Genomic DNA, 25,292 nt, shown 5'->3' on the forward strand with positions numbered 1-25,292 from the left:
CAGCGGCACAAATGGAACGGACTTCTATTTTAGCGCTTGGCAACGCAGACGTTCGTTGGCGCGCGTGAGCAATGTGGGTGCAGTGATTGAATAACATGTATGTGTACATTCATTTTGCAACATGAGCGGTGTGGACAGCATGTTAGGATTTTATATTTTTTTTCCTGAACACAAATTTTCTTTGTTGAAAAGCAGGGATTCAACCTGATCTTGAAGTTGATCAGATTTCTGCAGCATTTCCATGGTCAGGCCTTACTGGGCACATAGGAAAAGCACAGGGACATTGGGAAACGTGAGCTTGAGGTTTAGGTGGAACGATCTCCTGCTTGATAACCCAGTGACAAAAAGCATAAAGAGTCTTTTACATGGTTGATGTCCTGTTGTCTTTGCAAGATAGGAAGTGCTAGACTTCTGAAAATTGGAAACATCTATCTGTAAGGGGAGTCTACTTGGTATTGTCCCAGTACCCTAAACTATTATGCTGTTTCTGTTGTTTATGTCACTAAGAAAATACTGTTAAATACTCTTGAGCCCTAAGTGTCTCCTGGGGTATTTGAGCAGTACTATACTATGTGGGGGTGGGGAGGATCCTGACCTTCGCTCTAATTTTCCCTTCCCAGCCATCTGTCTATCAGCCCCTGGGATACTCTATGGATTCTGGGATGGTTTAAACTTAAGAGTTTTAATTCAGCCATAGAGGTCAGTGACACTCCCAATCCCCCAGCCCCCCTGTGATGTCCGAGCCGGTCGGCCACCCAGGGTGATCCCCACAGGGCTGCATGGTGTAGGGCTGTCCCAGGTCAAGGTGTTCTCCAGTCAGTGTGTCTCTAGTCTATCTAGCACTCTACACTTGTACATGTGTGAAATAGGACAAATATAAGCACCCACCAAATAATTCTGATGATTATTATTACAGTACCTCCTAGCCTGAGATCGCTGTGTGTCTATGGCCTCATCAGGCCAGTAAGGTGATCAGCTCTGCTGTGGCTGACTGGGGTTAAGCAGTTTACAGTAGGTGAGGAGATTACATTGCTAATTATCCCCATCTCTCTAGGCTTCTTCCTCTTCTCTCTCGGGCTCTCTCTCTACCTCGTTCTCTATACAACCTGTCAGTATGGGCCAGCAGTGGAACCTAATCCCGCGTCTACAAGATAAGGCTTCATTATTCTCAGATTAACAAAGTACCCGTTGTGTTTCCTGCTGGGTGAAGTCTGGTAGGTGGAGCAGGCACCAAATGATGGGGTCCAGCTGTGGGCGTGGCACGCGGTCAAATGGGCAGCCCAGAGCTATGTAGGTGGAGGAATGCTGCCTGTTAGGATGGATTGGCACTCGTGGGTCAACCAACACTACCTACATACTGCACAGTAACACGAGGCGGGCTAGCGTGGCACTTTACTAAATTGCTCCTCAAAATCATTGAGCCTGTCGTCGAGGGGGCACAGTAACAGAGATTCCAGGAGACTGGATGATATCAAGTGTCATGCTAATCATACCGATTTAGGTGGGAGGGAGCAAAAGACAGATCACTGAGATTGCTCATTGTATGAGCTGCTGTAAGGACATTATTCAAACGTGCCTTTGACATTCTCGCCCTCTGTTTAAAGCGGTCTTAAGACATGCCTGATTATCTGTGTTACAAAGCAATTGCATGCTCATTACATGAGCAGTTGACTGAGTCGATTGTGAGAAGTCGGTAGGATGTTCATGGTGATTCGAATTAGAATGGAATGGATTCCTATCCTAAAATCATCATTATAAACTGGGTGGTTCGAGCCCTGAATGCTAATTGGCTGACAGCCGTGGTATATGTCATACCTGTATACCACGGGTATGACAAAACATTTGAATTTACTGCTCTAATTACGTTGGTAACCAGTCGATTAATAGCAATAAGGCATTGCTTCGTGCCTAACAGCCCTTAGCCATGGTATATTGGCCATATACCACACCTCCTTGGGCCTTATTGCTTAAATATACACGGAACAAAAATATAAACGCAATATTTAACGTGTTGGTCCTATGTTTCATGAGCAAGGTACTAAGGAGTATTTCTGTCTGTAGTAAAGCTGTAGGAACAACTCATTCTGATTGGCTGGGCCTGTTTCCCCAGTGGCCCAGTCATGTGAAATCCATAGATTAGGGCCTAATGAGTTCATTTAAATTGACTGATTTCCTTATTTGAACTATAACTCAGTAAAATCTTTGAAATTGTTGCATTTATATTTTTATTCAGTATAATATAATTCATAATATATTATCTTCTACCAAATGAAATGCATGTTCTACATGAGATTGAAAATTGTCTGCATTCATTTGATATGTTGACATTTACAGCTAAATGTGCCTTTAGATCCATCTCCGTCCTATGGGTTTGTGAAGAGAATGGAAGCAGTCGACAGCTGTTTTTCTCTCTAATAAGATTAAAGAAATGAGGGATGTGCCCTTTAATCTGCTGGATAAGAGTGGCAGCCACCTGGGGACTGGCCTGTCTCTCACCCCCCCAGCTCCCAACATGGATAATGACATTCTGGGTAGGGCAGCCTCCACTTACGCATGGAGTAAAACCAGGGTGCTATGGTTGACAGGTTATTATAGAAACATCGTGAAGATGGTGTTTGCCTAATCCATTTCGGGCTTTGCTTTTGTAGCCTATTATTTACAAGTTATTTAATAAATACTGACCTTCCCTTTTTTGTCATCATTCATCTTCCATTTAGTAGTCTGTGTTTTAGGACTGCTCTCTTGCTCCCTTTCCTCATAATTTCTATGTCTTATAGATTTCCGAGGCCTTTTGATGTAGGACGATGTCAGTGTTGTAACAGGATCAGCCTACCCTGTCATTTAACCTTCCCTATGGTTTGACACCCTGTCTTGTTTAATTCGATAAGGACACCTTGCATTCCATCACAGTAACTGAAAGAATCTTAACCTGAAATGGCTTTTCTCCCTTCTGTGTCAGGCATGGGAGTGATAATAGCCTGGTTTCATCTCTGTACATACAGAATGAACACATTAAAAGCAGCACAGCATCAGACTGAGAGGAAAGCTACTGTTTCATTCCATTGGTTTGCAGTGTTTCCAATGGTGGAATTCTGTCACTGAAAAACTGACTTGTGGCTGAATTACAAAATTATGGAGAAAAAAATAAATAATTTGAGGCAGCCCCGGTTCTGGTCGGCTGCCCAGAGAGCACAGTTTGGTGGGGTTCTCACGTTACTTCACTTTAGCCCAATAGGCTGTGTTATCATTCCACTCAACCATGATGGCTGCCTTCTTCCACCCACTCCATTCCAAGACTATTAATGGACAATAGAATTAATGTGGCATTTGTGTTTTTGTGCATTCCTGGAAAACAGATCTTATTAAGGGAGGCGTTTGGCAGAAACAGGGATCAACACACCAAATCATGTTGTTTTGGTTTGCATTTTCTCAGGAATTTGTATTTAAAATGGTGACGGAAAAAGATCCCAACATTTTATTTGGCTAGAATACCTATACACATACAGAATATGATACTCATATAGTAAGGTGTTTAAAAGTTTTAAGCAAGCAAACCCCAGAGTTCTTTAACCAGACATTGATGGGACTATTTGGATACTTTCCCATTACTCACAATGTAATACTTCTCACATTATCACCAAATTCTATGTCTGACAGCTTTACACTACAATGTCAATAATGATATAGAACAAATTACAGATCTCCCCACTAGCATATGAAACAAGACGAGTAATTTTGGTCATGAGGAGGTTATTGACAGACCAATCAACCTAGGCCTACATCAGTCTCTGCTATATTCTATCTAAATGCCAAATAGGTTGGAGTGGAAATGCGTTGCAGATGTGAATGTTGCGGGAGATATCAAAATGTTTACCAGTTGAAATAAACATGGCCTACTCTAGAATAGGAAAGCCAGATTCCATTCTTCCTCAGAGCAGATAGGACATGCCACTCTTCTATTGGCTAAAATATACAGATGTCAGAAAATATTAAGTGATGAAACAAGGGGGCGCAGCAGTCAGAGCAGAATTATTCATCAGTTATCTGTGGCATGAATCTTCTCATAGGGTTTGTTTAAAGCAGACATAATACAGAGGCCTGCCTTTAGGCTCTGAGCTGAGGAGCTGCTGAGAGGAATGGCCTTATCGCCACAGAGGAAGCGCTGCAGGATCAGACTCCAGATTGGACTGACTGTGATTTGCACCAAGCTCTACTGGTTCTGCAGATCTCTTGTCTTATTACTATCTCTAGCTCTGGATAACCAGTTGACTAGTAGTGAGGGGGTAGAGCTATAAGTATACTGAACAAAAATATAAACGCGACAAGTGTTGGTCCCATTTTTCATGAGCTGAAATAAAAGTTCCCAGCAATGTTCCATACACACAAAGTTTATTTCTCTCAAATGTTGTGCTCACATTTGTTTATATCCCTGTTAGTGAGCATTTCTCATTTTTTCCAAGATAATCCATCCACCTGACAAGTGTGGCATATCAAGAAGCTGATTTAACAGCATGATCAGTACCTTGTGCTGGGGACAAATAAGGTCACTCTAAAATTTGCAAGTTTTGAGGGAGTGTGCAATTGGCATGCTGACTGCAGGAATGTCCACCAGAGCTGTTGCCAATGAATTGAATGTTAATGTCGCTTTAGAGAATTTGGTAGTACATCCAACCGTCCTCACAACCGCAGACCTTGTGTAACCACGCCAGCCCAAGACCTCCACATCCAGCTTCTTCACCTGCGGGATCGTCTGAGACCAGCCACCCAGACAGCTGATGAAACTGTGGGTTTGCACAACCAAAGAATGTCTGCACAAACTGTCAGAAACCGTTTCAGGGAAGCTCGTCTGCGTGCTCGTCGTCCTCACCAGGGTTTTGACCTGACTGCCGGTCGGCGTCGCAACCGACTTCAGTAGGAAAATGCTCACCTTCGATGGCTACTGGCGTGCTGGAGAAGTGCTCTTCAAGGATGAATCCCAGTATCAACTGTACCGGGCAGACTGCGTGTATGGCATTGTGTGGGCGAGCAGTGTGCTGATGTCAACGTTGTGGACACTGACCCATGGGGGCAGTAAGGTTATGGTATGGGCAGGCATAAGCTACGGACCACAAACCCAGTTGCATTTTATTGATGACAGTTTGAATGTGCACAGATACTGTGACGTGATCCTAAGGCCCATTTGTCACGCCATTCATCCGCAGCCATCACCTCATGTTTCAGCATGATAATGCACGGCCCCATGTCGCAAGGATCTGAACACAATTCCTGGAAGCTGAAAATGTCCCAGTTCTTGCCTGCATACTCACCAAACATGTTACCCATTGAGCATGTTTGGGATGCTCTGGATTGATGTGTACGGCAGCATGTTCCAATTCCAGCCAATATCCGGCAACTTCACACAGCCATTTGAAGAGGAGTGGGACAACATTCCACAGGCAACAATCACCAGCCTGATCAACTCTATGCGAATGAGATGTCGCTGCTGCATGAGGCAAATGGTGTTCACACCAGATACTGTGTTTATGATCCACAACCATATTTTTTGTTTTTAAGGTATCTGTGACCAACAGATTCATATCTGTATTCCCAGTCAAGTGAAATCAATAGACTAGGTCCTAATTTATTTATTTCAATTGACTGATTTCCTTATATGAACTGAAACTCGATAAAATCTTTGAAAATGTTGCATTATATATTTTTGTTCAGTGTAGTTGATATGACTGGGTTTCTGAATTCTGCTTACCTACTGTTACATAAATGACAGTATATACTTTCAGCCCTTCCAAAGATAAAATTGTGCCCTTAAGGAACCACACATTTGGTGGAGTGTGTTTTGGTTTCCTGATTACTTCAGATAGCCATGTCAATGCCTGGGGATGAACACCTACACTGTAACACTAGTGTTGAAATCTACCTTGAACTATTTAGTTTGACTTCTGACAAGGGATTCATCTGGTTCTCCCTCTGTCTTTCTCTCTCTCTCCTCAGGTCCCTATGTGCTGCTGTAAACATATACTTTCTGGCATGCTCTCGCTGCCACCTCAACTGCTCCTACGTTCTATTCAGCAATAAGGTAGCCTCCCTCATGGACCTGCTGCTGCATCAGCTCACAGTAAGTGTCTTTTCACCACACCATAAAAAACATCACTTATTACTATCATTATTGCTATGATGGCATTACATTAAATGTATGTTCACTTAAACAACGCATGTATTATTCAAAGATGTTATTTGTATGGAAGCGTAAGTCCCTGAACGTTGTGTAATACTTACGAAGGTTGAATGTCATGATCAGAACTGTAGATCGTATTCGCAAGGACCAAGCTGTTTAATGAATCCCTCCCAATGTCTCTGTCTATGTAAATTCTCCTGACTATATGCAACACTGTGAGTGCTGAAAAACCATGGCCACATCGCCAGCATTTGTTCCTTCCTGGCACAGTGTTAATAAAACACAGAGACCCACGCTACAGTACAAATCCTGGCCCTGCCACCACCTCAGCCTCCACCTCAGCCACACAGAGGCTTCTGGGCTTTAGGGAATGAGAGACTGAAGCAGGCAGTATGGTGGATGGGTTATATGTCAGTCAAAAACCTTTAGCACTCTTTCAGAGACTGTAAACATCTAATGGTGGTGACTGCACAGGCCGGACAAGGCAAAGACATGGGCTTTGCTACATGCATGAACTCTATTGGGGCTTCCTTCTCCAGCCCTGACTTCCAATTCAAAGCAGTCATGTTTCCTGAGGGCACGGAGGGGGAGGTTAGTCTGTATGCTTCAGATTATATAAAACGTATATCCCCACAGCTGCTTTGACAACTGACATGTTAAACAGGACAACGTTAACTTATTTAGACGTCTTGGACACTGACGAACATGGGGCTCATGAATAGTCTGCGTAAGAACGTGTGTGTGTGCGTGTGTGTTTGTGTTTGGAAGTGGGTGGAGGTAGAGTGCCGGCGTCTGTGCTTGTCCCTCTTTAATTCGATTTGTGGAGAATGTTGGTGGATTTACTAACGCTGTCAGCATGCTGCCCTAACCATTAATTTAAATGAGATGGTTCAGACATTTTACCTGACCTCCTTATTTCTAAAACTAAACCTTAACCTCAATATACACACACACATGCAAAAATGTCACTGCACTAAAAGGGGATATACACTCCTGTCACCAGAACACCATGACCTGAGTCTTTATATACCCTGAGACTCTTAATATATCTTCATAAACATTTCTTGGAATATTTCAGATGCTTGTGCTCTTCTGGTAATAAAGAGTTTGGGATAACTAACATGAAAATATGACATTTCTAAAAAGTCCACAATCATGTCAGAGGAATCAGTATGCTGCAATTTCTATCAGCCCGTCTATGTATATGAGGCATGGGTAAGGGGAGAATTTGGTTTAATATCACAGATGATGGTGAACACAGAACACCCCCCTGTGTTAGTTCCAGTGGTTTTCTCTACAATCTCATTATCCGGTTGTCTTTCCTTGTTACCAGGGAGGGAATACCTCTGAGACCTCTCATATGGCAGCAGCAGTAGTCTGGCACGGCAACAGTAACCATGTCACACTGACTGTTAACCACCGACGTATGACCCACACCTGATGAATTATACAATAACACTTGTGTTGTTGTTTATGCCATATCAGGATCCCAACCAATACAAATGGCCTTGGCCTGTGTTGTAGAAGTCAAACTGAGGTTGCAATGAGCTGGTCTTCTGTTGAACTCTGCTGTTGGTGGATACTGTGACTGCCTGGGACACTGTTAGTTTTGCACTGTGATCGATCAATGTCAAGATTCCTTTTTTGACAGAGGACTTGGCAAGCTGACAAGGACAAGCCAAGGCTGTATGTGATACAAGCTAGCTCGAAAGAGCAGGTATAGAGCTACTGGTACAGACTGTACTGTGACATAGAGGTTTACGGAACTCTTGACTGACCACACTGTCTTTTTCTCAGCTGTTCGTCCCAGATGAAGACAAGTCCATCTTCGGTCGCAGTGTGAACAAGCAGGTGTTTGAGGGGCTGACCACCGGCCTGCTGCAGACCAGCGCTACCATCCTGAGTCTCATTCTTCCCTATGTTCCCGAGTGTGGCCGTGGAGACGCCCCTCGCATCCTATCACCAGACACCAAGACCTCCCCTATGGAGCCATTCAACACCCGGGCCCATGACCTCATCAGGTAAGCTCTTCCTCCTCTCTCTCAAACCACACATTGCGCTACTACGGCCCTCCTCCCTGTCACAACACCTCTGTCCTATCTCTACTTTCTCCTTTAGGGTTGATCTGGGGAACCACTGAAATTAAGCAAACTTACTTACTATCAGAAATAGCTTTTTGTTGAAAAGATTACTACAAAAGGTCAGCTCCCTTAGAAAAGGTCAGATAATGTTCTTGCCAGGGGCTTGGAGTGAGGGTGAGAGAGGGTGTCCTCTGGCATCTGTCCAAAAACTACTTTTTCACACGTTCTGGATTAAACTCCTCAGCAAAGTAATATGTCATGTTTTTTACTTGAGGCAACATAAACAAAGAACACTCCTGAAAGTTTGCAACATCCTCTTGAGCGTGGCCTTTGAGTAGCAGGGGCTGTGTCTGTCCAGGCACTGCGGGGCGGTGAGGAAAGGCAGGCCCAGACCTTCGGGCAGAGTGGAGTCTTCACATCATCCCTCCCACAGCCAATGATTCATCTGACCAGAGCAGCTGCACCAGGCCTAACACTCATACTATGACCCAGTCGTAACCCTGGAGACAAGGGAGAGCCTGAGAAAAATGGTGTCGTCAGACTAGTAATCCCTGCAAGCAATGAAAGATTTACCTCCTCTGCCTCAAATTATGTATGTGATGGTAGGGAGGAAATAAGATCAAAAAGATGGTAACTTCAGCAACACTTTTTTTTCCCATTATGGTGAACTGTAGATCACACAGAAAGAGAACATCAGCATTCCCCTTCTAAGTCTCCATTTCTCATTACCAATCACTCACCAGGCTTTGTACCATACTTATCTCCTACCAGTGTCAGAAACATACAGATGCATGTAGGTCATAAGTTGAAACACACAGGGACAAGACTGAACAGCTTTTCAAACAGACTTTGGACCAGGCATTGTGCACAACTGTGCGTGGAAAGCTCCTTTCAGCTCTAGTGAAGTTGTGGAAGAGGATGAAGTCATAACAAGGGGCCGTGGTTCAAGTGTCAGATGACCTATTGTGGAGGTTGAAAAAATAGGAATTACCTACCTTGAGGAGCCCATTTTGATTGACAGTCCCAACAAAAAAAGGTATGCGAACGAGGGAGCAGGTTGAGGGAATAAGCTAAGCGGAGCCCGAGAGAGTAAGGAATGAACTCATGTAGTGTAGAACAGTGGCAGGCTTCCTGAATCTGGACTGAACTATCTGGTACATCTGGGAGGTCTTGTGATTGACTGCTGAGCCTCCCTGTCGGCCCCTATAGTGGGTAGGGCTGAGCGGGGTGGGAAAGGCATACCTGAGCTGTGAGGCAGCCTCAGGTCAGTAGACAGTCAGGGGCCTAGCTCTGGGCTGGCACAGGGGGGCACAACCACCTTCTAATGACTTATTGGAGTCAGAAAAAGTATGAAAATGTATGCTCTGGATAAGAGTATCTGTTAAATTACTCAAATGTAAATGTAAGGATGCTGTTACGAGTGATTTTGTTGCTGAGATAGTAGAGGCAACATGATCATGAGACCTGTCATTGGCAAGACAAATTGGTGATATCACACTAATAACAGGGAGTAAAGAGGGCTTAGGTGAGAGATCAAATTTCAACTGTGCTGCCGGTGATTTGCACTCAGTGAGGGCCTTTGTTAGGATAAAACATATGTCACAGAGACACTTCTTGAATGACATCAAATATTTCATTGTGAAGGTTTAGTCATTTGTTGTTTATTTCCTGTGAATTTACTCTTATCCTCGTTTTGTGTTTGTCCCTCCCTCAGTTATGTGGTGAACATGGGTCTGATTGACAAGCTGTACGGCTGCTTCCTGTCTGTCCAGGGCCCAGTGGACGAGAGCCCCAAGATGTCCACCTTCCTCCATCAGGCTACCGCTCTGCTGCACGCCATGTGTAAGCTGTGCTTCGCTGTAACTGGCCGGTGGGTGGCAGCCGTCTCCCTTCCTCTATGACCCTCCTCTCCAGACATCCCTGTGAAAAAAAAATAATCAAATGTTATTTGTCACATACACGTGTTTAGCAAAATGCTTGTGATTCTAGCTCCAATAGTGCGGCAATATCTAACAATTTCACAACAATAGACACAATTCTAAAGTAAAGGAATGGAATTTAGAATATATAAATATTTGGGCGAGCAGTGTCAGAGCGGCATAGACTAAGATACAGTAGAATAGAATACAGTATATACATATGAGATGAGTAATGCAAAATATGTAAACAGTATTAAAGTGGCCAGTGATTTCAAGTCTATGTATATAGGGCAGCAGCCTCTAATGTGCTAGTGATGGCTCTTTAACAGTCTGATGTCCTTGAGATAGAAGCTGTTTTTCAGTCTCTCGGTCCCAGCTTTGATGCACCTGTACTGACCTCGCCTTCTGGATGATAGTGAAGTGAACTGGCGGTGGCTTGGGTGGTTGTTGGCCTTTCTGTGACATCGTGTGCTGTAGGTGTCCTAGTTTGCCCCCGGTGATGCGTTGGGCAGACCGCACCAACCTCTGGAGAGCCCTGCAGCTGCGTTCGGTGCAGTTGCCATACCTTGCGGTGATGCATCCTTCCAGGATGCTCTCAATTGTGCATCTGTAGAAGTTTGAGGGTTTTAGGTGCCAAGCCACATTTCTTCAGCCTCTTCTCCCAGAGCCCTCACACATGGCAGTTCAGAAATCTAATGGCAGGCGTGACTCACTATTGAATCTTTTAAGTCCTCCGTCCCATAAAGACTGGTTGTTGGAACCCAAACAAATACACAGCCTACTTTTCAATCGCACTCAGTGGTTTCCTTTAGTCTGAGCGCTGGCGAGGCCATCGTTACTGTTGATGGAGATAGGCATCTACTTGACTCCAGTGCTCTGTCACTCCCCATAAACCCTTGCCTCCAGCACACTGGGGGAAACCCACCCACGTGTGTCACTGTGACCACCCCCAAGAGAGGCTCAGTGGCGCCGCTGACAGAGGCTAAGCACACAGACTGAGACGCAATACTGACAAAGATAGCATGACCCTTAGTAGAGGTATGCTGCCCTGCTAGTTAGACACGCGTCATATGGGTACATCAGATCCCTTTAGTATCTGTCGTGTCACAGTTTGAATTAGGACAGATGTATTTTAGCTCAAATATTTCAGGTCTGTTGTCAAAACCTGCCATAAGTCAGTATCAACAGGACTGATTTACGTACAATACTGTAGGTGCTGTTCTGCTAGTATACCTCTCCCCTCCAGCTGCTGTGTGCTGTAACAGTGCCCAGCTGCTTCACACCAGCACGGGGAGTATTGCTGAGACTGTCACCTAATATCTGTGAGAAAACACAGCACCATAACTTTAATGAGCGAACCGAGCGATGTTGTGTAATAATCAACACCCTGCTAATCCAGCCAACTATCTCCATTCTTACCCGTTCCTCTGTGTGTTCATGAGATTATACTGGAGAGAATGCATACTATGGTCCTGGAATATTTTTGGTGATGCCAGTTGCTGTGTCAAGGGATTTAATTGGCATTAGAGACCATGTACTTGCCGAGCTACGAATTTCCACACAAGAGCTGTTGGCCAACATCAAGTAACAGCATGTACAGTGGGTTCCATCCAGAGGTCAAACGGCCTCTTCTCTGCCTGCAAATCACAGCCTGTGCAGCAGGAGTATTCTTAAATTTCCTGTCAGTGCTAGCTCATGGAACTCTGTTTGCATGCATCCTAAATGTAAAACAACGGGAGCGATTTGAGATGAGTTCTCTCTGATGCCATTGACTTTGATGTAGTGCTGTTTATCTAGTTTGAAAGAGTACATTTTGTACTCTATTTATAGACGTTTGCATTGACTGGCCTCTAGTCTTATGAAAAGGGCAGCTGAGGCACGCAGAGCAACCTCTCCTTCCAGCCAATTCAGTATTATACTCCGGTTCTGTTCTCACCTGTGATGTGTACTGAGAGGATGATGTTACCAATCCCTTTAATCTGCAGGGTGGCATCCTGGCTAAGACGCACGAACACGCTGCGTTCAATCCTGTAAGGTGTGCCTTAATTAAATGTGCTTGAATACACAGCATGTTGCCAGGAAGCTCTCTGCAGCCAAGGGCAGAGGAGCCGTTGTCAGAGCTACTTCCAAATTCCTGTGTTCACTCTGCCCAGCTTGGAGGAGCAAACTCAGATTCCGAATTGGTGAAGATAAGAGCCACATTTCTGTGTCACTGTTGTACCATTAAATAATATCTCTGGCTATGGTTGTAGTGGTAATGACCAAGCTTTTTAACCCTGATTATTCAATCATTTTCACTTGCACAGCTGAGCATAGACACCTTCTCACACACAGCCACCAGACTCCAACTTCTGTCTCTGTGTAACCAGTTAAGCCACTTGACCCGATAGGCATGCAGGGTAAAGAGGGCAGGCCCAATTATTTATATCTGAGGGGGCAGCCCTGGTCTAGCGATTAAATCTAGAAGCCACAGGGACCAGACTGCCTTCACTCTTACATCCTGGGTCTCTGGTCACTGCGGTGAGGAGAGCAGCCAACACCTTCTCAGGTTTACTGACTTTCAGCTTGTTGTCAAACTCAGCTCGGCTAGCTCGCTGAAGGGCTATGTTGTGAATTCAACTTCTGCTTGATATAGAATGAAATGAAAAGTCAGGATATTTTTAACTAAGCTTTTTAGTAGAAAGGAGATCTACTTCTTAGTAAGCAATAATGAGTTTGGAGATCTTGTAATGTGGAGTACTCTGATCCAATTCATTTCCCTATATAACATTTCTGTCACTATGTTCATTGAGCAGAAATGAAATGATCATGTCACATGTTTATTTATATTCCCTGTATCCTCTGCAGGTCTCCCAGTATATTTGACAACAAGCGTGCAGACCCCACAGGACTGACAGCCCTGCTGCAGTCCACAGACCTGGTGGGTGTGGTGCACACTCTGTACTGCATCCTGCTCCACAGCTCCTCCCTGCCTGAGCCGGCTGCCCAGAGCCCACAGGAGCCCTACGCCCCCGGGGTCATCCAGGTGGCCCTAACAGGCCTCCGCTTCCTCAACAGCTTCGCCCTGCTCGACCTGTCTGCCTTCCAAGTATGACACACACACACACTCTTCTTCATTCTGAGGTACAATAGACACACATTCTCACACTTGAATCCCTCATCCTTCAGGTCCAGTAGATGCTGTTGATTACAGTGACTGTAATCTCATAAATTATGCTGCGGTGCAGGTTTTTCGTATATACTGGCCTTGCTGGTTACATAGGTGTATTATGCTGGACACATTCCACAGACTGACATTCCAAATAGGGGGTCTTGTCACCTTATGGCCCCTCTGTTTGATTGACTAGCACCCCCATATCCCTGTGCACAAGCATCAAGCAGCACTGAAAATATCTCTCCTTCCTGTTCCTGGCAGCAACAAGGCTATATGTAACTGATCGGGCAGCAGAGGCCAGTTCTCAGAGCTGCTGCCATTACGACTGGAGTATTTTTCCTTAGGATAAAGCTGAACTCTCGGACATAAACATGCCTGTCCCGTGACCTGGGGTCACCTGCTGAGGTTCAAAGGAGCCCAGTGGGTCAGCAGTGCGGATGGACCTGAGTGATTAGTGCTGTAGCCAGGGCCATACATTTTCAGCTGTGATGAAGAGAGGATGACAGCTTCACTGTGCTCTGGCAGAGCGTAAACAGAAAGGTGTGAGGGAGAAAGTTGGAAAGTTATTAATTATTTTAATGCCTGTGGGTAATTAACACAGAGGCCGTTCTCCCTCGGCTCCGCCATGCTCAGGCTATTCAAAACAGCTGGAAGTGTTTCAGTACCATTTTTATGAACATTTTAAATAATGATTCTTTGTGGCCTGTGAGTTGTTTTCACCTTGTGGTTCACATTACCCCACACTAGTGCTGACTAATAAGCACTACAGTGGATGCTGAGCTGCTCCCTCTTCTCATTGCCCATTTTGCTAGGCTCCAGAATCAGCTACCAAATGGGGTGGATTTCAAACTGGAAAAGTCTATTTTGAAGTAAATGTATAATATTCATAGCATTTAATCATCAACATTTTGGTGCACATCAAAACACATTATATTAGGCCTTTGCATTCATTCACTGACAGACACAATATAGACAGACACAATATAGACAGACACAATATAGGGTCAGTTTGTCTTACTGTTCTTCCCAGGTCCTAAGACTGATTACATTGGGGGAGATGGTTATGTCTACAGTATGCAGAGTGTTATATTTAGAGTGTAGACAGGAGTGAGACTCAGTTCTGATAGCAGGATTGGGCCTCTCAGGTAAGTCCTGTTGTTTAGGAGACTGTTTACCCCCTCCTCTCCCATAGTCCCCAGTCCAATCCTCATCCATACACCCCAACCTGATTCCAGTGGTTTGTTTCTGTGCTGACCCTGTGGTGCTCAGTCATACTGACATGTTTAATAAATACTGTCTGTGGACCACTGATAGCATCTCATCTGCAGGGGGATTGGGGTCCCTCTGGTAGGACCCCCTGGTATTGGGGCTGGGGAGAGACCCCCTAGCAGAGTCTCTGTACACAAAATCAACCAGTCTGTAGCCGCTAAAGCACAACCATCCCTCTCCTCTCTTTTAATTCAGCAAATCCAGCTTCTCGTACATTAACAGCATAGTGTTGATTTCTCTACTTTTTAGCACTATTGTTCATTTATCCAGGTAGTTTTAGTGAATGTCTCTAGCTAGCTAGTGTCTGCTTTGTGTTTGTGGTTTCTCAGTGGTGTTTAATTGCTGATGATGTTTCAGGCTGTTCTAGGTGCCGAGGGGCTGTCCCTTGCCTTCCGCCACATAGTGAGCTCCCTGCTGTGGTACTGCTCTCAGCTCTCCTCTGAAGAGCTGCTGCAGGAAGTCATCATCTGTGTGGGCTACTTCACTGTCAACCACCCTGACAACCAGGTAAAGGTTTTAACATACACAACTGTGCTAAAATACAGTGAGCTCCAAAAGTTTTGGGACAGTGACACTTTTTTGGTAGTTTTAGCTCTGTACTCCAGCACTTTAGATTTGAAATGATACAATGACTATGAGGTTAAAGTTCAGACTGTCAAATTACAGCTCTTTTTGTACATAATACCCCCATTTTAGGGGACGTAAGGTATTGGAAAAATGTGCTTTTGTGTATTAAAGTAGTGAAAAGTTAAGTATTTGGTCTCATTCATAGCTTGCAAAAGACTACATCAAGTTTGTGACTCTACAAACTTGTTACATGCTGTTAATTTTGGTTGTTTTTCAGATTATTTTGTGCCCAATAGAATTCAATGGTAAGTAATGTATTGTGTCATTTTGGAGTCCCTTTTATTGTAAATAAGAGTACAATATGTTTCTAAACACTTCTACATTCATATGGATGCTACCATGATGACAGATAATACAGAATGAATTGTGAATAATGATGAGTGAGAAAGTTAGACGCACAAAATCATACCCCCAAGACATGCTAACCTCTCACCATTACAATAACAGGGAGGTTAGCATTTTGGGGGGATATGATATTTATGCCTCTAACATTCTCACTCATAATTTTTTACAATTCATTTAGGATTATCTGTAATCATGGTAACATCCATAATAATGTAGGTGTTCAGAAATATATTCTATTATTTACAGTCAGTTACTCCAAAATGACACTGCATTACTTTTAGTCCCCTAAAATGGGGGGACTATGTACAAAAATTGCTGTAATTTCTAAACGGTTCACCCAATAAGGATGAAAATACCCTCAAATTAAAGCTGACAGTCTGCACTTCGGTCATTGTGTAATTTCAAATCCAAAGTGCTGGAGTACAGAGCCAAAACAAAAGTGTCACTATCCCAATACTTTTGAAGCTCACTGTATGTAGTAAAGTGAAGTGTTTTTTTTCATGTGCTTTGTTTGTCCGCTTTAGTGTTGATGCTATTTGTTTCGTTTTCACCATGGATCACTTTTGGTTCATTTCACATGTCTGTTCTGTTTCAGAAATATGAGATGAATGACAATTGGTTTGTCAAGATGAAGTCAGTGTGGCCCTGTAGCAACCGTCTTTCCATATGAGGATACTTCTGTTTCCTTTATATGCTTCTGATAACGTATCATTAGATGAAGAGAGGGTGTCGTTTTTTTGTGATTCCTAAAAAAGCAACGAGCCACCTCTTTAACGATTCCTGTGTTGCCACGTCTGTGCTGTCTATTGTCCCTCAGAGTAACGGGGTCCATTGTTCTGTCCCAGTGGAGCAGCCAGTTTTCTCTAGTGTAATGTGGTTCCTGGCCTGGCGCAAAACTTCAGTCATTTATCGATACTAGAACATTAAAAACTTCAGTGAGTTATCAATTTTTTTTTTAAATTTTTTTTACACCTTTATTTAACCAGGTAGGCTAGTTGAGAACACCTTTATTTAACCAGGTAGGCTAGTTGAGAACACCTTTATTTAACCAGGTAGGCTAGTTGAGAACACCTTTATTTAACCAGGTAGGCTAGTTGAGAACACCTTTATTTAACCAGGTAGGCTAGTTGAGAACACCTTTATTTAACCAGGTAGGCTAGTTGAGAACAAGTTCTCATTTGCAACTGCGACCTGGCCAAGATAAAGCATAGCAGTGTGAACAGACAACACAGAGTTACACATGGAGTAAACAATTAACAAGTCAATAACACAGTAGAAAAAAATGGGCAGTCTATATACAGTGTGTGCAAAAGGCATGAGGAGGTAGGCGAATAATACAATTTTGCAGATTAACACTGGAGTGATAAATGATCAGATGGTCATGTACAGGTACAGATATTGGTGTGCAAAAGAGCAGAAAAGTAAATAAATAAAAAATAAAAAAAAACAGTATAAAAACAGTATGGGAATGAGGTAGGTGAAAATGGGTGGGCTATTTACCAATAGACTATGTACAGCTGCAGCGATCGGTTAGCTGCTCGGATAGCTGATGTTTGAAGTTGGTGAGGGAGATAAAAGTCTCCAACTTCAGCGATTTTTGCAGTTCGTTCCAGTCACAGGCAGCAGAGTACTGGAACGAAAGGCGGCCAAATGAGGTGTTGGCTTTAGGGATGATCAGTGAGATACACCTGCTGGAGCGCGTGCTACGGATGGGTGTTGCCATCGTGACCAGTGAACTGAGATAAGGCGGAGCTTTACCTAGCATGGACTTGTAGATGACCTGGAGCCAGTGGGTCTGGCGACGAATATGTAGCGAGGGCCAGCTGACTAGAGCATACAAGTCGCAGTGGTGGGTGGTATAAGGTGCTTTGGTGACAAAACGGATGGCACTGTGATAGACTGCATCCAGTTTGCTGAGTAGAGTGTTGGAAGCCATTTTGTAGATGACATCGCCGAAGTCGAGGATCGGTAGGATAGTCAGTTTTACTAGGGTAAGCTTGGCGGCGTGAGTGAAGGAGGCTTTGTTGCGGAATAGAAAGCCGACTCTTGATTTGATTTTCGATTGGAGATGTTTGATGTGAGTCTGGAAGGAGAGTTTGCAGTCTAGCCAGACACCTAGGTACTTATAGATGTCCACATATTCAAGGTCGGAACCATCCAGGGTGGTGATGCTAGTCGGGCATGCGGGTGCAGGCAGCGATCGGTTGAAAAGCATGCATTTGGTTTTACTCTCGTTTAAGAGCAGTTGGAGGCCACGGAAGGAGTGCTGTATGGCATTGAAGCTCGTTTGGAGGTTAGATAGCACAGTGTCCAATGACGGGCCGAAAGTATATAGAATGGTGTCGTCTGCGTAGAGGTGGATCAGGGAATCGCCCGCAGCAAGAGCAACATCATTGATATATACAGAGAAAAGAGTCGGCCCGAGAATTGAACCCTGTGGCACCCCCATAGAGACTGCCAGAGGACCGGACAGCATGCCCTCCGATTTGACACACTGAACTCTGTCTGCAAAGTAATTGGTGAACCAGGCAAGGCAGTCATCCGAGAAACCGAGGCTATTGAGTCTGCCGATAAGAATATGGTGATTGACAGAGTCGAAAGCCTTGGCGAGGTCGATGAAGACGGCTGCACAGTACTGTCTTTTATCGATGGCGGTTATGATATCGTTTAGTACCTTGAGCGTGGCTGAGGTGCACCCGTGACCGGCTCGGAAACCAGATTGCACAGCGGAGAAGGTACGGTGGGATTCGAGATGGTCAGTGACCTGTTTGTTGACTTGGCTTTCGAAGACCTTAGATAGGCAGGGCAGGATGGATATAGGTCTATAGCAGTTTGGGTCCAGGGTGTCTCCCCCTTTGAAGAGGGGGATGACTGCGGCAGCTTTCCAATCCTTGGGGATCTCAGACGATATGAAAGAGAGGTTGAACAGGCTGGTAATAGGGGTTGCGACAATGGCGGCAGATAGTTTCAGAAATAGAGGGTCCAGATTGTCAAGCCCAGCTGATTTGACATGCATAAAACCAAGGCTTTTTCGATCACAGAAGTCAACAAATGAGGGTACCTGGGGACATGCAGGGCCTGGGTTTACCTCCACATCACCCGCGGAACAGAGAAGGAGTAGTATGAGGGTGCGGCTAAAGGCTATCAAAACTGGTCGCCTAGAGCGTTGGGGGCAGAGGATAAGAGGAGCAGGTTTCTGGGCATGGTAGAATATATTCAGGGCATAATGCGCAGACAGGGGTATGGTGGGGTGCGGGTACAGCGGAGGTAGGCCCAGGCACTGGGTGATGATGAGAGAGGTTGTATCTCTGGACATGCTGGTTGTAATGGGTGTGAACATTAAAAACTTTTCGTCACTAGAATGTTTTTTTTTTCCGGTACATCTGTCAAATGTGTCTCACGTCATCTACTAAAGTCTATCAGCGCAGCTCATGTCCCCTTATAGCACCAGAGCACCGTGCCTGTTCCACTTACATGTTGCTAGCTCTAGCCAGCGGACTTCCTAAAATGTTACACATTTTGCCATTGGGCATAGAGACACATTTGTTTTAGAGCTAATCTCATGCTATTTCACACATGTTGCTATTAGGCTGAGAGAAACTGAGGCTGTTTTAAAGCTGATTTCCTGCAATTCTACACATATTGCCATGGGGCAGAGAGAAAAATGTGCAGTTTTATAGCAAAACTCATGCTATTCTACACATTTTGCAATTTATTTAACCTTCATTTAACTAGGCAAGTCAGTTAAGAACAAATTCTTATTTACAATGACTGCCTAGGAACAGTGGGTTAACTGCCTTGTTCAGGAGCAGAATGACCGATTTTTACCTTGTCAGCTCGGGGATTCGATCTAGCAACCTTTCCGTTACTAGTCCAAAGCTCTAACCACTAGACTACCTGCCGCCCCACTGAGAATGAGAATCTAGCATTAACATCAATTCACTTCCCTAGTACCTTGTTTGTGATGATATGCAAACCATAATGCAAAATATTTCTGATTTCAAAGTTGATTGTCCCCAAAAACCTTATTCATTCACTTCCTCTCTCCCGCCTCACATCTCTCCCAGTCAATAGCATCTTTGCTCAAGCCTCGAACTGATTGTGTGTGTGAATGATGTCATGGGTCTTAGAGACAGCGCACACTTAAAAATAAATTGATTGCTTCTTCAAATGTTTTTTATTTTATTTAAATGTAACCTTTATTTAACTAGGCAAGTCAGTTAAGAGCACATTCTTATTTACAATGACGGTCTACACCGGCCAAACCCAGACGATGCTTGGCCAATTGTGCGCCACCCTATGGGACTCCCAAACACGGCCGGTTGTGATACAGCCTGGAATCAGACCACGTTGTCTGTAGTGACGCCTCTAGCACTGAGATGAGGTGCCCTAGACTGCTGCGCCACTCGGGAGCCCTAAAGCTGAGACTCCACAGGCTGGAAATCATATCAGAAAGCGTGAAGCGTATTTTCCGCTTTGTGGACTAGCTTTGTGGACTACATTGTACACCCTAGATATGCCTTATAAACCAGTCCTTACTCCCCGTCGGGGAATTGAACCCCGGTCTCCCGCGTGACAGGCAAGCATACACACTCTACTGAACAGGAGCAGGTTGTTGATCAGTACAATAAGTCTCAAATTGGTTTTCATCTGTGGCCCCATGAGATTAGCCAAAACAAGCTCAATAACTCAATGCACGCACACACTCCACTCCTATTGAATATGCATTCACCTGTCTTGTGAATAGGCCTAGGCTACATCTTGATTTACCCAGTTTATCAATAGACTAGAGATTTACCATTCAAATCAATTATTTTGCAGTTAGATTGGTAATGCGTAGTCTGTCTACTGGGCCCAAGAGCAGACTACAGTGCTTACAGTTGTCCGTGCTTTATTTGATTTATTTAAGTCTTTGTAAGTTTATTGGATATAGAGATGAAAGAAAGTGTGCTGAAATAGCAGTGGGCTGGATTCAAACCCATGATGCAGCTCTACATGTGACCGGAAGCAGCGGCCTTCATCGCTAGACCACCCTAGGCCACTTGCCGGGCATTAGTTATGTGAAGCCTGACCCTCAGTGCCAGCAGTTGAGCTTTGAGACTCAAACCTCTGCTACAAGGTCTTTGTCTTCACAGGCGCAGTCAACCACGCAGCAATTTATAGGCAGATTACAGATTCTAATTTCCAAGATGTTTTAGTCCTAATTAAAGAATCTGCCTCCACTTTATGGCAGTTCAGCTCTCTTCCACTGCTCCTATCCAATTTAATTATTCTGATGTACGTAATTAGCATTTTTATGCCATTGTTGGATGTATTTGCATATTATATTGGATAATTGAATGAGGACTGATGATTGAATTAGGGGGTGACAGATGATTGGGCTTTGTACTTGCACAGTAAAGTTAACCTAACAGTCTGCCTGGGAGTAACATCCTTTTGCATATTAATTTATGACCAGCGCACTTTGTTAATTTGAAATGCCCTAATGCAGTTTTTAACCTGTGACTTCCATTCAGGGCACAAGCTGCTAAAAAATGTAGGACGATCATATGATGCCTTTTTCTATATCTGCTCCAAAGTCCCAAAGAGTGAAATCAGCATTTAGGACTTGTTAGCAGAATTCCTTTTCATTGTTTATTGTAGATTTTGATAGGTGTGAGAGCCCTGTTGAGAAAATGTGAGGAAACATAAAAAGTGATCCTTGGCGACCTCCACAGAGCTGATCCTGGCCAGTGGCACTGTTCCTGGAATGTGTCCATGTGTTGTGGGCTCGGAACAGAGCAGAGCAGGATGGATGGAGTAGAGGGAAATATTTGGAGTAGTTTTAGCTTTTCTCAGGCTAATGTAAGCATTGGCAGAGCACAAAAACAGGCTGACCCGCGACCCGTGCGGTCACACAGACTGCTGATTCACTGTCGGCGGACAGGCACATCAGCCTTTGTTTATATGTGTGCACTAGAAATAATGCTGCTCATAAAACGCAGAACTTTGAAGAAGGACTTTGTAGAGAGAGAGATTCTCCCTGCTCCGAGGGTATGAATAACTCGACCTGTCACACATAAAGCCATTGGGAGAGTGACATATGTAGCCTTGTGTGTCTTCAAGTGTGTTTTAGCTCACAGAGCCATGTAGCCATATGTTTTCATTGTCTTTTGGGAGAACCCATAGACACTAAAAAGAGGACTAAATGAAATGTTTTTAACTGCCATATTGCTTGGCTCTTGAGCGGATATGTAAGCTCATCTTTTTCTTCCCAACCTTCAGTGATTCATTTGTGAATCATTCATGGTGGTGATCTCGAGCTTCTTTGAAATGTGGGAACAGTAAATGATGGCTGTAAGCTGTTGACATCTTAACCGAGACACCTGGCTTTGAGGTCTTAAGAAAAACTCTCTCTCATTCATGGAAAATGGCCACACACGTACGCACAAGCAGACTCATGCAAAGGTATGCAAATGTATCCCATTTCATGACCGGTTCCAGACTATGGACATTTCTGAGTAGGTTAATAAAATGTCACTAAATCGACTTAAATTTACACTAATTCATCCTGACACTTGCAATGCATCTACTACTCAGATGCAGTATTTCAGTTCATTATGAAGGCTAGTGTAAAATAGAAAACTTTACTGTGAACTGCAGTAGGCCCCTTCCCAGACTGACATCCCACACATCAATGTGATCTGCAGCCAGGCAAGTCCCTGTCCTTCCCATTCTGTACAAGGGCACTTCCTCTGCCCTGCAGGCCCCAGCCCCACTCTCAGCTCTGGGCCTGTAATCCATAAACTCATGTTGAAACCGTCCCTTCAGTAGTCCATTATTGCCAAGAAACCAAATGCTCCATGCCTCCAGGGTGAAGTGTGGCTCATGCAGACCTTGGGAGCCAGCCCAATGCACTGTCTTATTATACACCAGAGTAAACACACAGACTGGTGACTGGCAGGAAAGGGCCTGATTGTTAGCTTTGTAGATGATTTACACGCATCTTGGGTGAGTCCAGGTCTAACTAACTTTAGTGTAGTTCAGGGGGACATTTTCCCCATAAACTTCCAGATCTTTTTAGAGGTTCTGTTTGCATAATGATTCATTTGATTGTGGCCCTGGCACTTTCACAACCAATCTGCTGTAAGATCTAGAGCAGGGATCATCAACTAGATTCAGCTGCGGGACGATTTTCTGTTGTTCTTGAGTGGGTGATCAGAGGGCCGGAACATAATTACAAATCATTTGTAGACTGCAAGAAGCCCAGACAAAGATATTTGACTAAAATAATAATTTCAAACCTTGCTTACATATGTATACAATCACATATACCTCTCTGTTATGCATCAGAAGAGTTTGTAAAATATTTCCAAAATTAGAATCACTTGGAGTTGATTTGCTGGTGTTTCTACAGTGTTTTATGTCCCCAAAAAATAAGAGAGGGGGGGGGGGGGGAAATCACCTACGGGCCAAATTCTGCCCACAGGCCACCAGTTGGGGAGCCCTGATCGAGAGTAAGTTGACAATGTCAGTTGGCAGATGAATCTAGAATAATTACAGGTTATTTGGCAAATACCATGTTTTTTTTGTGGTTTAGAGGAGATGGATACTCTTGGCCTGTCTCTTAAAAGCCAGGGTGGGATCTTCTCTTCTTGTCCATGTCGTCATCTGATTGTCAGTAGATGATTTCCGTAGCATTCAGTGCACGTCTTCCATCAGCTGTGGGTGAGTGGTAGGTAGGTAGTTGTTAAAAGGCCCTTTTAGCATTAACTTCCCTTCCAGCAAAGACTCTCTCAGTATCCTCTGATGTCATCTGCCCACCTCTCTTATCAGTAGGGCATTTCCTTCACTAGGGTAACTTCAGTGTGTAGAGGAAGGCTTGGGAGAAGGTCTGGTTTGTGTTGTGCGCCAGAGCTTCAGATTTGTGGCCCTGTTCCAAGGCTGACATATCCTGGTTCCTCTAGTTTAGGTGTCTGGGCCTGTCTAGACAGCATGCAGAATAGACTCTGCCACTGTCCACTCATCCACGATGGTCTCCCTATGTGTGGAGGGTGTCGCAAATCAAAGATATGCTGGATGTAGATTATTCTGGAATTACAGTACATGATCGCTTTGGATCTTAAAAGTTGTCAAATCTAGCAAACTAACCTTGGTTTTTGCATGGCCTTTTTTTGCCAGTGTGATGCGTATTCTCAATTCTACACTGACATCTGTACAGCATTGAACTGTTCAGCTTGGTTTCCGCTTCAACTTGGACATTCCCGAGGTTTTGTTTGTGTTTCGGAACATTAACTTTACACACTCTTTGTTGTCGGTGTACAGCAAGGTGATTATGTAATGGAGTGTCGTAAAAGAGCAGGCCTGTTTGAAAAGGCAGGTCTCTGTAGTTAAGACACACCAGAGCTACCAGGCACTTGAGCTTTACAGGTCTGTGTTAAACTGAGGCCTGATTCATGGCTTCAGACGCTTGATGGTCCTTTTATGATGTCAGGGTTTGAATAGATACTTCCAGTGGACAGGGAGAGACTGGGCGGAGGCCTTATCCCTGTTTGGAGCACTGCTATTGCTCTTCGCCTGGAGAGGCCTTGAAAGTTGGCTGTAGACTTGGTTTTTCTAGGACTAAGTGACCTCTGGTCTGTGGCTGCCAGTTGGCTTTGTTTTATGTCTACCTGCAGCGTGCACTTGAGGGTGGACAATGTGTTTGTGGCGGAAGTTGGAACACTGTGTAGTATAGCAGAGGATTATGAGATTGCTGTATGATTTGTGGGTTGAGTCTCCTTAGAGCATCGGCCCCAACGCTTCTGAATCTCTGAGACCTAGAACGGCTCTGGATTATGATGTCCAGCAGCTGGCCCTGCAACAACAAATTGTTAGTCTGCAGTGTTTGTGTGTTTTTCAATGTTCCGATGAAAGATTCCTTTACCTGGGATCTCATAATCAAATGTATGACCTTTCTCTCTGCCAGTTCCTCCTCGGGCAGCGTTGCAACGGTAAAGATTGATTCGGTGATCTAGAATCTTGTTAACTTAGCGCATAAGTCCTGCAACTTGAGTTCCAATACTGAAAATAAGCAGCTCCATTTTGAAAACAACCAGATCTTCCTCTGGTCAGTGGACAAACTATGGTGGAGCTAGAGACATTCCTTTGGTGAAAACATTACATGACAATGTGAAAATACAGGGTGTTTCAGTATCCTCCTAGTGAACCTGCATGTTTGTGAATTAATCTCTCTCATTGAGAATTTGCTTTAGTTGACTGCCAGGGGAGCATTAACTCCCCTAAAAAGGTTCTTCAGTGGTTTGTTTCAGCTGGTCAGTAAAGAATCTTTACAGACATTAATAGGAAGAGGCATCTCCTGTGGCCCGTTTGAACGCTGCTGTAGAACACAGCTTTGAGGAGCTTCAGCTTGAAATGATAAAAGCAGTGAATTATGGTTTTGTTTATCCTACCCTTAAACCTTAAAGTGCATTATCAAAGAGAGAATGCATTGGAAGAGTATTGTTAGTGTATTCTCCAAATCTTGTAAATCCTCTTAATTTATGTCACTGTGGCCAAGAGACCTCACCCTGCCCTTCTGGTTCCTATTTCAGCTAAGCCCCAGCCCGGGTCTCTGTACCTGTAAAGCAGTGGGGTGTTTTTCCAGCCAGGATTTACTCTGGTGACCCCCCGGTTTGCCTTCCCAGGCTCTGGGGAGATGCCCTGAGCATTAGGCCAGGACCAATTCCTTTGGACCAGTCCCCCCT

At 44.2% G+C, this 25,292-nt stretch overlaps 1 protein-coding gene across 6 annotated transcripts in view; it reads left to right on the top strand.

Annotated features, from left to right (window-relative positions):
- scaper (S-phase cyclin A-associated protein in the ER) overlaps positions 1 to 25,292 on the top strand; it is a 139,622-nt gene that overhangs the window by 109,905 nt on the left and 4,425 nt on the right. For all 6 annotated transcript variants that reach the window (XM_029668013.2, XM_029668015.2, XM_029668017.2 and 3 more), the window contains 5 exons: positions 5,989 to 6,112; positions 7,970 to 8,193; positions 9,968 to 10,123; positions 13,020 to 13,260; positions 14,953 to 15,102. In XM_029668013.2, coding sequence (XP_029523873.1) covers positions 5,989 to 6,112; positions 7,970 to 8,193; positions 9,968 to 10,123; positions 13,020 to 13,260; positions 14,953 to 15,102 — 895 coding nt within the window. The remainder of the gene's footprint in view (positions 1 to 5,988; positions 6,113 to 7,969; positions 8,194 to 9,967; positions 10,124 to 13,019; positions 13,261 to 14,952; positions 15,103 to 25,292) is intronic.

Source organism: Oncorhynchus nerka, linkage group LG9a, assembly GCF_034236695.1.
Source record: "Oncorhynchus nerka isolate Pitt River linkage group LG9a, Oner_Uvic_2.0, whole genome shotgun sequence".
Lineage (NCBI taxonomy): Eukaryota > Metazoa > Chordata > Actinopteri > Salmoniformes > Salmonidae > Oncorhynchus > Oncorhynchus nerka.